General features: G+C 43.5%; 1 protein-coding gene across 3 annotated transcripts in view; it reads right to left on the minus strand.

The window, feature by feature from the left end:
• ripor1 (RHO family interacting cell polarization regulator 1) overlaps nucleotides 1-12,717 on the minus strand; it is a 55,390-nt gene that overhangs the window by 22,540 nt on the left and 20,133 nt on the right. For 2 of the 3 annotated variants that reach the window (XM_029523336.1, XM_029523335.1), the window contains exons 2-4: nucleotides 5,701-5,824; nucleotides 834-986; nucleotides 359-437 (exon numbers count right to left, since the gene is read on the minus strand). In XM_029523336.1, the coding sequence (XP_029379196.1) occupies nucleotides 359-437; nucleotides 834-986; nucleotides 5,701-5,798 (330 nt within the window). In that variant the 5' untranslated portion in view covers nucleotides 5,799-5,824. Of the gene's footprint in view, nucleotides 1-358; nucleotides 438-833; nucleotides 987-1,295; nucleotides 1,388-5,700; nucleotides 5,829-12,717 lie in introns of those variants that run through there. The other variant, XM_029523337.1, reaches the window with a different exon arrangement.

The following is a 12,717-nucleotide window of genomic DNA, read 5'->3' on the forward strand; positions in this document are numbered from 1 at the left end:
CGAGACACAGAGACACCCAAGAAAAAACCGGAATTGGCCAAGATGAAAGCCTCTGTGCCCACATTATACAGAGCAATTGTAGTTTGGCTCTACAGGTAGATGCTAATGTCCATACAGTCTAAAGGTTGGCGTTAAAGGTCCTTACTGTCTAAATGTAGACATAAAGATCCATATCGTCTAAAGGTAGACCTCCATGTAGTCCTTAATTTCAAATAAGGTTGAGGTTTTATATTAAACATCAAAGGTCTCAGTCCACAGAGAAATGCTCACTGCTTACATTAATTAACTGAGCTGTCAGGAGTTAAACAACAAAGGGTCTTAAAAGATGGAGCCAAAGAGATATCATATCAGGTCATACCAGTCTTGAATTCCTCTTTGACTCTTTCATCTGTTTGCTGAGGCTGTCCAGGTCAATCTGATGAACCTGCAGGTAAGACCTGAAAGGAACAGATATACACACACACACACACACACACAGTGTCGTTCACTTCAACTGTGATTCCAGCACTCTATATTTCTACAAATCAGAGTTGATCTTTAAGCAGTAGCTCACTATTTTGGAAAACAAATGAAATGAATGTGATATGTGTTTATGCATAAGCTGGTATAGGCATGATCATACCCACTGACAGGGGATGTTTAATGGACAGTAGACTCATACCAAAATTTTCCTGGAAGTTTAGTTACTCCTGACTCATAACACCACAGTGATATGGTAAACATAGCACAGTATATGGTGCTTCAGAAATGGGGTTGTTTCAGTCACATAAACAGCATTAAGTCTTTTGAATCAAAGCCTGAAGAGTGCCTGTGTGTGATGTGACAGTACTCACTTGAGGCCTTTTTTCAGCGCCTCATAGACTTGATCCAGTCGTTCTGGTTTAGGTTCTTTAGGTGGTGGGTGAGACTTGGTGGACATGGTAAACATCCTGCTAGCTCTGCTGGGCTTCCTGCTGAGGCCTGGAGTGCTGAAGACTGATAGGCTCCTGCAACATCAGAAAAATCATTGTTACCGGACAGACTCTGTCCATCCATACAACAAAAGCTTATTGTTTCAATATGCTTTTTATAATATTCAGATATTTAGAGCCCATACACCACCAAATCAGAGCACTCTGAAGAGGAGTTTATTAAGGCTTTTGTTGAACCTTGTTATTCCTTTGGGCTGTATCAACCCATAGGTCTGTGAATGATGATTTCAAATCCGTCACTCTTTAATATCTACCGTCTTGGTTTTTTGAAATCATATTTGGAAGAGAAGGTGGAGCTGAGAGCAAATGAGGGGTAAATCTGACCTGCTAGGTACTCTATCCAGATTGGGTGGTACAGTCTGTCATTCACTCAGTAGGCTGCCCCTATTCAATCCTTTGCTTTAAGGTGTATTTTCCTGCAAACGGGATAAAATATTAATATCATTATATTGTACATAGAGGGCTGATCCAACGGTAGGTGCTGGGACACAAGTTGGGGCTTCATCAACCTTGGCTGGGTTGCCTGGGAGTGCATGTTGTGAGGCCCAAAACACCTTATGACCCCAGGTCACAACACTGACAATACGTCCCAGTGCATCCTGGAGATGTTTCTTGAAGACGCAGACGGATTGATGACGAGAACATGCATTTGCAGAAAACTGTGCGACAATCAACGTGGCCGAACATTCCATCAGGGAAGTATGAAATGTCTGGAACAGCGCACAGAGCCCAGTCCCTCCACATACCAGAGCCTCTCAATCCCGGGAGAGTAGGGTGAGTAGCCCCCAGCCATTAGACGGGGTGACCAGGATGTGTCCAACATCACCCATGAAACCCCCAAGGGTGAGGTTGAGAGTTGACTCCAAACTCTCACCACCATCATCAGACGCAAGAATGAAAAGGGAAATAAAAAGGCCACCTCATACACCATGAACCGAAGGGCCACCAAAATACACCAACTGCGTAAGGAGCTTTGTGCCCTCAAGAAACAGTACAAGAAGTCTACTGATGAGGAGTAACAGTCATTGGCAAAACTACAAAACAGAGGAAGCTGATGGTCCTTCACAGAGTGGAGTGGTACAAGACGCAGGGTAGAGAGAGAGAGTCAGGAAGCAAGCAGCCTTCATTTCCAACCCCTTTGGCTTCACAAAATAACTGCTTTGGGATAGGTGCAGTGGCCACCTTGAGAGCTCAAAAGAGGAAGTGAATTGCTTCCTCCAAGACACCTTGAGTTATCCAGCAAGGGGGAAAGAGTTGGAGCTGATTTGGCCCAAATCAAACCCATCCCCCCAACAACAGAGGTCAATGAGACGGAACCAAGCCAAAATGGGGTTGAAGAGGTCATCAAGGCAGCTCGATCAGCATCTACCCTGGGCCCTAGTGGTGTACCCTACCTCGTCTATGAGCAGTGCCCAGAGCTTCCCCGGCACCTCTGGAAGTTCTCTAAGGTGATCTGGCAAAGTGGAAGAGTGTGCTGAGGGAGTTTGGATACCCAAGGAGGAGAATTCAAGAAACATCGACCAGTTCTGGACAATCTAACTTCTGAGTGTTAAAGGGAAGGTGTTTTTCAGCGTTGTCTCATGGAGGATGACAGAGTTTCTCCTCAAGAACAGCTACATCAACCCCTTGGTGCACAAGGGTTGGATTCCTAGATCCCCATCTGTTCGGAGCACACATGTAGTAATGCAGCTCATAAGAGAAGCTCATGAGAACAGAGGCGACCTTACTGTGTTATAGTTGGACCTGGCCGACGCCAATAAGTCAACACCACACAAGCTGGTCGAACCTGCACTGTACTGTACTCTATGTTCCTAATAAGATAAAGGACCTGCTCCTGGATTCTAACAATAATTTCAGGTTGAGGGTCACTTCTGGGTCAGAATCATCGGATTGACATCGCCTTCAAAGAAGAATAATAGGCTGCACCATCTCTGTTCTCCTTTGCTATCCTTAAGTCATCTGTTGTGGAATGCAGAGCTTGGACTATCAGTAATGGTATAGAACCTTTGATTTTTCCATTGACTGTGAGAGTTTGCAAAGGGTATGAATAATTTTGACCATGCCGCTTTTTTCAAATGTGAATAAAAGCTGAGAAAATTTTTTTTTCCACGAGGATGACACTTGACCATTGTGTCTTATATGTCATTTCCAAACCCCCCCCCCCCAAAAAAAAAACACCTCTTCGTTAAATAAAGTAACTTGGATTCAGAATTTGTCAGGGGTATGAATAATTCTGGTTGTAATCGTACATACACCAAATTTAGGGGTGGGAATCATTGACTATCTCACGATTCGATTTGATTCTGATTTTTGGAGCTACAACTCGATTCAAAATCGATTTTGCTTATGCTTAGATGGAATTGTTGCAACTGTTGCATAAAATCAATATCACATATTGCTTAAGCAACAAAAATAAAAGTGTCTCTTGATAAAGTCTCTAAATAAAAAAGTAGTGCAGTTAATCATGCTGCCTTTTAAATTCTAAGACAAGTGCATTTTCCAATTCATATTGACTGCTACTCTAAGTAGCTAGCTCGCTCATATGCTGGTCGAAGAATGGGATGCCATCCCACAGCAGTGTGTGACCAGGCTGGTGACCAGCATGCAGAGGAGGTACCACGCTGTTGCGACTGTGTGTGTTTCTTCTACATGTTACTGAGGCTCCTGTTTGTTTAATTGCCAATTAGTCTTGTTTCTTCAAACTTCAATTATCCCCCAGATACCAAACAAGAGTTACTGGCAGAGAAGATTTGGCAAATTTTTCATGGACGCAGCCCACATACTCAGCTCTGCTGCTCATCCCACAAATTCATGTTCCTTACAAATGTGGCCCCATTTAAAAGGGAAATAAGCAGGTTTTCCAACTGTTTTAAGATTTAAGCCAAGAAGCACTGTTACAACAAAGAAATAATCTACCAAACACAAACTTCCATACGTTTTGTTTGTGTACACGTATATGCACACAGCAGAGCTAAAAGCAAGTGATATTTATCTGGACTTCAGGCTGATTTGCAACCAGTCTTGCTCCCGCCCCTGGCATAGCACTGAATTTGCCCTATTAAAAATGACAAACCTTCTTGCAGCTGACTCTGGGTTACTCTCCATCCTCATCCTCCTTGACCTCAGTGCAGCCTTTGACAACATCTCACATCCATCCTTCTCAGCTAACTCTTCTCCCTTGGCATCACTCATAACCCCCTGGATTGGTTTTACTCCTATCTCTTAGGCCGCACTCAGTTCATACAGCTTAAGTCTTTCAAATCTGACCCCTCCCTTGTCACTTCAGGCGTGCCCAAGGTTTCTGTCCTGGGGCCCCTTCTCTTTATCACTGACCTCCTTCACCTTGGCCACATTTTTCGCAGCTCTACTTATCATGCAAACTGGACTTCTGTCTCCCTCCCTCACCTCCTGAATATCTGAAATAAAATCCTGGTTGACCTCAAACTGCCTAAAACTGAACAGCAACAGAACTGAATTCCTCCTCATTGGCACAAAATCCACACTGTCTAAAGTTGACACCATCTCCCTAACCATTGACAATGTCTTAGTTTCTCTGTCTCCTCAGGTTAAGAGCCTGACTGTCATCCTAAACAGCACACAATCTTCAGCAAATCCCACTTACTTAGTACCACCCGTACTAAGTAATCTATTAGATTTATGTCTAATTTCTTCCTGTCCCTTAAAAGGTGGACAGCCCATATAAAATGTGCTGTAATGCACCTTTCACCTGATTTGAAGGTAAATACCCTCGAATCAAAGGTGAAAGTTTACATCTTTCTACTTATCAAGGGATAAATTGAGACATTTCCCCATAGACTTTAACATAGACTTTCCCCAGAAGATCACCACCAGCACCTTCCTTTCATTGAGGACATCTGTATGAGTAGGTGGAGGCGCAGTGCAGCTTGCATCGTAGGGGACCAGCTGGTCCATGCACTGTTTCACCCAACTACCTTCAGGCAAGACGAAAGTAAGCTCAAACACAGCTTCTACTCAGAGGCTGTTAAACTGATGAACTCCACTTGATGCTTAGAATAAGACTACATTTTATGGATTTGACTCGTTATATTATATCTTATTACATTAATCCACGTGCAAACATGAAAATGACAATTAATCGACATTGGAACCCTAAAGACACCCTGACTTCTTTTTACAGACAATGGAGTCATCCCCTAACAGTCATTAGATAGGATGCAGGTTCATGGCTCTTCAGCGTTAGCTTAATGTCCATTTTTAAGAATCTGTAGTACTTCTTTAATGTTTTGCCTTAAACAGTAATTTGCTGTAACTTATTTATACTGTGTTCAATTTGCCTCAGGATTTACACTTTTGACAGTAATCTTGCCCAGCATGTCTTAATGCCACTACTGGCAACAGGAACAGCTCCTCCTGTTTGCTGGATGTTAAATCAAACAGTGAAGCCCTAAAATTTCGCTCTGAAACAAAGCTGTTGAAGGAGTTACATACAAATCTTGATGAAGCCATCCTCATCCTCTAAGAAAAGCTGAGTAATGAAAAATAATAATGAAAATAATTTATCAGGGTTTATTAGAGATAAAAATATTAGATTAAAGCTGTAGACTGTCAGATGACCAATAGCCTATATCAGACTTCAAAATCTCTAACTGGTCCTTTTTCATGTTGAAACACACAGAGTCAGACTGTTTGTCCTTTGAGGTCCACCTGACTATATGACCTGTGTGCGTGTCTGTGTGTGGGTGTATACCTGTAGGGCTTGTCGTAGGTGTTTACTCCAGTGAAACTCTGGCTCCTAGTGATGGATCTGGAAGTGAGGCGTCTGACTGGGCGAACAGAGAGCGACATGGTGGAGAGAGTTCGGGACGGGCTCCCTGTGCAGAGCAGATGAACAAAACCATCAGCAGCCTGCTGACACAGACTGATCAGCCATGTCTGTCATCACTTCACACACAATCAACCGCTGCACCTGGTAGTGACATGCAAGTTCACGTCCTCACTTCCTTCATAATTTGACTGAAGTTATAGACCAAGAGAAGACATTATACAGTCTTTATGTAAACTGGGATGTTTAGTTAACAGTTTAGACAATGTCCATGTCAGATCAAGAAAAACTTGTCATTTTTAATTTGGGGATGAAATGATCAGAGTGAAAAAGACTTTGACATACAAAGTGCACACCAAACACACCAAAGCTCCCTGTTCTCATGTCTTCTCTGCGTCTGTGAGATTTCAATGTCTTTTACTTTTCATAGTTTTTATGACTTTTTATGGCTATTTCTTGTTGAACCTGCTCTACATCACTCTCCCTGCTTTACTGGCTGGATCAATTTTGGAAATTCGCATGGATTATCACACTACTGTGCTTTGATTGTCCTGCAGTCCTGCTCACCTGCTCCTCCCTGCCTGCCTACCTGCCTGTCACTCCCGGTCAGGTACCTGTCTCCCACACCGTACAGATACACTAAACTACAGACTACACACCAGTGACTTTGAGCGCACTCGACCCCCCTCGTATACATTTTATTATCGTAGCCAATCACGGACTATGGCATACTGGGGGTACACTGGCCGCTCCCGGGTGAGTGAACCGGGGTGACTGTTCTCCTCCCCAGTTCTACCCAGCACCCAAACGCTTACTTTACACACTTTTCTGTTTAATGTGTTACTACGCGCTTAAATCATGTTTCATTTTTCCCATGGATGCTCTTTTCTTTTCAATTCATTGCACAGATGCAAATTTAAAGTGCAACTCATCCAAAATATTTAAATTGTGGTGCATGATTGTGCTCCTGTTAATGATATCTGGCGATGTTCAGTCTAATCCTGGTCCTGATTTAGCTTGTATTCAAACTCTTGCTGCAGCTTAGTGCAAGATCTGGTTTGGGCATTCAATTAAATGTCCAAAGTCTTCTACCTCAAATCGACTTTGTTGGAGTGTGTGCGCACACAACCAGTGCTGATATAATTGGAATTTCTGAGAGTTGGTTAAATAAATCTATTAAAACCGTTTGATGCACACCTACTAGTGGATTAATCCTTACATATATTGCGGGTTGGCATGGTATGTACAGCATAGTGCAAGTTAGCTTCTCGCTGTTAGTGTTCAGGAGGTTGACTGCTGTAGGGAAGAAGCTGCTCCTGGTCTGGAGGGCTTGAGACGCCCACCAGGATGAGAGGAGGCTTCTGACCTCTTTTGAGTTCTGGAGGAATAAAAGTCCTGGATAGGAGGCAGAGGGCCTTGATACACTCAACAGTCCTCACAGTGCGCAGTGGCAGCCCCAAAGGTGCACAGGACAGACTCAATGACTGTGTTTCCTCAAGAGCCGCAGAAAGTAAATCCATTGCTGGGCCTTCTTGAGGATGGAGCTGATGTTTTCCTCCAATTTAAGATTCTGAGAAATGGTTGTGCCCAGGAGTCTGAAGCTCTCAACTGTAGCCACAGGACTGCTAAGGCCTGTGAGTTGGGACAGAGCGGGGTAACTGTTGCAATGCTTCACTCTCCCACCAAGTTGTAAATCTCTGCGATCAGGTAGCCACATTGACTGATCAATTATCAAAGTTCCTGTCTGCTGCTTCTTGTAGCATCCCACAATCCTCCCAGCCACCTCCTCCCTCCTCTCCGGAGTCCCACATTTCTGCTCCTGAGCCATACTCAGGTGATTCCTCTAAACGTAGATCTTTTTTACTACAGTGTTCACTCATCTTTAGTCAGAGACCCGTCTGTTTTGCCTCAGATTAGGCCAAGATTCAATATATTATCGGGATATTGAGAGGCAGGGCTTTAGATTGGGTGATGGCTTTATGGGAGGGCTCACCTGTTCTCTTTAATGATCATGCTCTTTTTGTTAGCGAGTTTAAGAAGGTTTTTGACCATTCGGTAAAGGGAGAGGAGGCTTCTGGCCAGTTATTTACATTATGAAAGGGCCACAGCAGTGTAGGAGATTACTCAATTGATTTTTGAGTTTTAGCTGCAGGTTCGGGGTGGAATGATGCATCATTAAAAGGGGCTTTTTATCGCGGTTTAAGTGAAGCGGTTAAGGATGAGTTAGCGACGGCAGAGTCCTTAGACGCACTAATCTCCTTAGCCACTAGGATTGACAGGATACTCAGAGACCACAGACGTGACAGGTCCCATACCCCAGCTGTTCCCTCCTGTAACTTATCCGCCTCCTCTAGTCAGTTTTCCCTCATTTCTTTCCGTTCCACCTCCGCAAATTAATGACAGAGTCCCAGAACCCATGCAGCTTGGCAGAGCTCGTTTAATTCAAGCAGAGCAAAAGCGAATGATGAGTAACAGGGAATGTTTGTACTGTGGGAGGAGTGGATTTCATTGCCTCCTGCACAGCCCTGCTAAAAGATTAGGCTCTTCAGCAGATGAGGAGCTGCTGGTGAGCCAAACCACCTCCTCTGTGTTTCCCCGGTGACTGCAGCTTCCTGCTTCTCTGGATTCTCCCTCTGGACCTTTTTTCCTGATGGCCCTGATTGACTCCGGCGCGGAGGACAACCTTCTTGACGCTACTGTGGCACACTAGCTTAAGAGAAACTGGAGAAACCCATTAATGCGCGAGCACTGAATGGAACACTCCTGGACAGAGTCACACACCAAACCGGTCCCCTCCAGCTTCTTCTGTCAGGTATCCACTGAGAATATGTCACTACCCATGGTTAAGACTGCACAACCACTCACCAATGTTCCTTTGACATATCATGACCTAGTTCTAGTGTTCAGTAAAGACTTTGCACTATCTCTGCCCCCACACCGACCCTATGATTGTGCCGTGGACTTAGTCCCAGGTGCTCCTCCGCCCACCAGTCGTCTCCACAACCTTTCCTGTCCAGAGAGGGAAGCTATGGAGACGTACATTATGGACTCCTTGGTTGCTGGTATCAGGCCCTCCTCTTCTCTCTTGGGTGCTGGTTTCTTCTTCGTTAAGAAGAAAGACTCCACCCTCTGGCCTTGCATTGACTTTAGAGGACTCAACATCACCATAAAAAATAAATACCCTCTCCCCCTCCTGAGTTCAGCGTTCGAACCATTACACAGAGCCACCATCTTCTCCAAGCTTGACCTTTGCAACGCCTACCACCAGGTGAGACTTAGGGAGGGGGGGGCGAGTGGAAAACTGCCTTCAACACACCCCTTGGTCACTTTGAGTACAGAGTCATGCCTTTTGGACTCACTAACGCCCCTGCCATTTTTCAGGCCCTCATCAATGATGTGCTCAGAGACTTTCTCAACCGCTTCATGTTCATGTACCTGGATGACATCCTCATCTTCTCTCATTCCCTGAAGGAACACATTACCCATGCACGCCAAGTCCTGCAAAGGCTTCTGGAGAACAGACTCTATGCAAAGGCTGAGAAATGTGAGTTCCATGTTCCTTCTGCTTTTGGGCTGTTGTGGGCAGGTGAAAGCGGACCCTGAAAATCAAGGCAGTCATGGAGTGGCCAGTTCCCTCCTCCATCAAGCAGCTCCAGAGGTTCCTTGGCTCCTCTTATTTCTATCATCTACCGACTACAGCAGTCTGGCAGCACATCTCACGAGACTCCCTTCTTCCAAGACCCCCTTTAGCTGGACATCTGAAGCAGAGACAGCCTTTGACACCCTCAAGGAGCGCTTTACCTTTGCCCCCATCCTAGTCCAACCCAATCCCTCTCTGCAGTTTGTACTAGAGGTGGATGCCTCAGCCGTTGGCGTTGAAGCCGTCCTCTCCCAGTGCTTCCCCAGCAACCAAAAACTTCACCCCTGCACCTTTTTCTCCAAGAAGCTTTCATCGGCAGAGAGTAATTATGATGTGGGAAACCTCAAATGAGGGAATACCTCAAATAACAATGGAAGTCCAAACATACAAAATTTATGCTTCCATAAGAGGTTCCAACAGAACAAAAGAACAAAACATTTGTTCAGTTAATATCTTACCCTGAGTTTTTAAATATAATACACAATCAATATGAAATGCATTGTCCTTTGACAATTAACTTATTGTTCTGCTTAAATGAACTTACAGTGATCCAATTTTACTTAAATCTTTCTCAATCCATGAAATTAAAACAAAACCTGAAACGGTCTTCTACCCCCCCCCCCCAAAAAAAAAAAAAAAATAAATCTACATTGTCTCCATTAATTGTCCCAAAACAAATGAAGTGCTGGCCAGCAAAAGAAAGTCACAATTTTATAGAGCTCTGTTTATATATGTGAAATATGTGAAGGGGGGAGGGGGGTGTGTAAGTGCAAGGTTGCCTGGGATCAGCAGAGAGAGGGCAGCTGGCCACAGGAGCCACGGTTATCAGCAGCAGTCTCACAGCCAACTAGTAGGGAAACACAACATAACCCGTTGAAATGAGCAGACAGGGGGACACTTTGCAGCTTTTTGGATGTCAGTAGTCATCTTCAGCAAGAAGGAGAGGAAGAGCAGTTTTTTCTACCACAGCATCAGTGCTGTTCTGCTCATACATTAAACTTAATTGCCATCAATGAGGTTCACAAAGCAGAATCAATTGGACCATCACATAAGCTGTATAGGTCTTCATTAGCCACAGAGATCCAGGAGATTGTCAACATGCAGTCCATCGTTCACCAGTCACCAAACGGAAGTGAGAGTTCAGAGCTATTGCAAAAGTTGTAGGGATCCCACAAGATCAGCTGAGGGACATATGTGACAAAATTGGTGTTCCAATGCTTCATCGACATCAGTCTGTATTCCTGAGAGTACACTGAGGTTCTGCAGCCTCCAGCTCTTGCCACTGACATTCTTCAGGACGAGAACAAATTTGTTCAGATTTGTCATCCCAACTTTGCTAAGCCTCAAGAGGAAGATGTCTGAAAAGTTGCTTCACTTGATTTATAGCGCACATATCATAACCATAAAGGCCATAAAGGTACACTTTGGATCAGTGTTAGCCAGTCATGAAGCAAGGAGGGCGACAAACGCTCTGGAAAAGTTCAGTTGATGCTGGTTTAGTCCTGAGATGAGATGATTTGAGAAGAACTCTCCTGCAGGAAGCTCCTGCTTCCACTTGCATTGAGAGATGATGACAATGCAAAGTCTGATGAAAGCTTTTTCATTTTTGACACTGCCAAATCTCCATCAGTAAGTGCGGCTCACGATGAAGTCAGGAAGCACTTAGGAGATTCTGACATCAATGTGAAATCTCTCTGAAGCTGTTCATGAAGTATAATACCACCTTGCGTCTCATTAGTCATGGAGGCATCTCGAAACAGAATGAGGGCTGATCACATGTAGCAGGTCCTCCTTCTCCGTCACAACAAACAACACTTTTCAAATGATTGATTTCACTATGACTGATGGATGGTGTGTGGACACATGTAATGACTTTAGCCATCCAGTTGGTTTTTGATTAATACCGAGCAGCACACAGTTAATTTTGACCACTTTTCTTAAATTGCACTGGCCCTTGTTAAATGTTTGCTGGAAATGAGCAAATGTAATTTCTCTTTGTCTTGACACTAACCTCGGGTGTTTACAGTTGATAGGGAGCAAATAGTGATTTTACCCCCAGTTCAGGCATGGTGGGCAGCAAACCTTCTGTTTTTATTTTTTTACCTATTGCTGACATTTTAGAAGATGTTTTATGATTATTTTTTTTACTTAACACCAAACTGCAATGTATGATGTTTATCATACATGTGTATATTGTTTATGGTGTTTTGTATCTGAATTCGTCTGAATATTAGCAAAAAGAGGTACTGGGTATAGTCTTTATGTTGTGTTTAGTACTGGTGGAAGAGTCAGCACTTGTTGCATCTGAAGGTCAGGTCTAAAAATGTAAAAAAAGCTAACAGTTGATAACATTGATTCAAAGGAAGGAGTGGGAAGTAAGTTTAGAGAAGTAATCACAAAGTAATCAATTGTAATTAGTTACATTACTTTGGTAAAGTAATTGAAATAGTTACACTACATTACATTTTCTAGAGAGTAACTTGCACTTGTAGCCAGTTATATTTACAAAGTAATCTTCCCAACACTGCTCAAAGTCCAGTGATCCAGGGATCAGCTGTAGTGATAACAGCAGAGAGAGAGCAACACAAACATGCAGGCAGCACCATTTTGTTTCACTTAACATGTACTGTAGTGCTTTGACCTTAACTGTCTCTAATCCACTTTTCATTTTCTGGCTTTTTATCAAAAACTGCGTTTGTGGCCTGCTGCAGAATATTGTTCATGTGATTTCTGTCAGCTCAAGCAGTGTTTTCCTACCACGTGCTATCAATGTCCTGCATCCTGTTTCTTCAAACAGCTGAAAAGCCTTTACAAGACTACTGCCAAACACCCCCTCCCAAAGGACAGGAAATGTCACAATCCGACAGGAAGTCAGATGCAACTGCCTCTCCTGACAGGAAATTTAACAAAGGGAGATAGTACTGGGGGCTGCAGAGAAAAGGTCAGTTCTGCTGGAGTTTAAGTGAATCATGTTGGACGGAAAAAGGGCTTAGCAATGTTCACTATAATGGAATATATTTTTCATATCAGCTAAGAAATGCTGACTAAAATGGAAACATTTAACCTAAGGCAAAAGTGTAAAAAAAGAATACAACCCCCCCCCCCCCAAAAAAAAAAAAAAAAAAAAAAAAAAAACCACCAGCAACAAAAGAGCATCAGAAACTAAAGTAAGTAGTTCTTTCTTCCACCTCAAACCCAAAGACAAACACATTTCACAGAGAGAGATATGGAACCTACCAGAGGGAAAGCGTGGACAAGCAAATCAAGTGGAAAAGTTGCAATCAGGCACCTTCCTCTTTAAT

Source organism: Echeneis naucrates, chromosome 16, assembly GCF_900963305.1.
Source record: "Echeneis naucrates chromosome 16, fEcheNa1.1, whole genome shotgun sequence".
Classification (NCBI taxonomy): Eukaryota; Metazoa; Chordata; class Actinopteri; order Carangiformes; family Echeneidae; genus Echeneis; species Echeneis naucrates.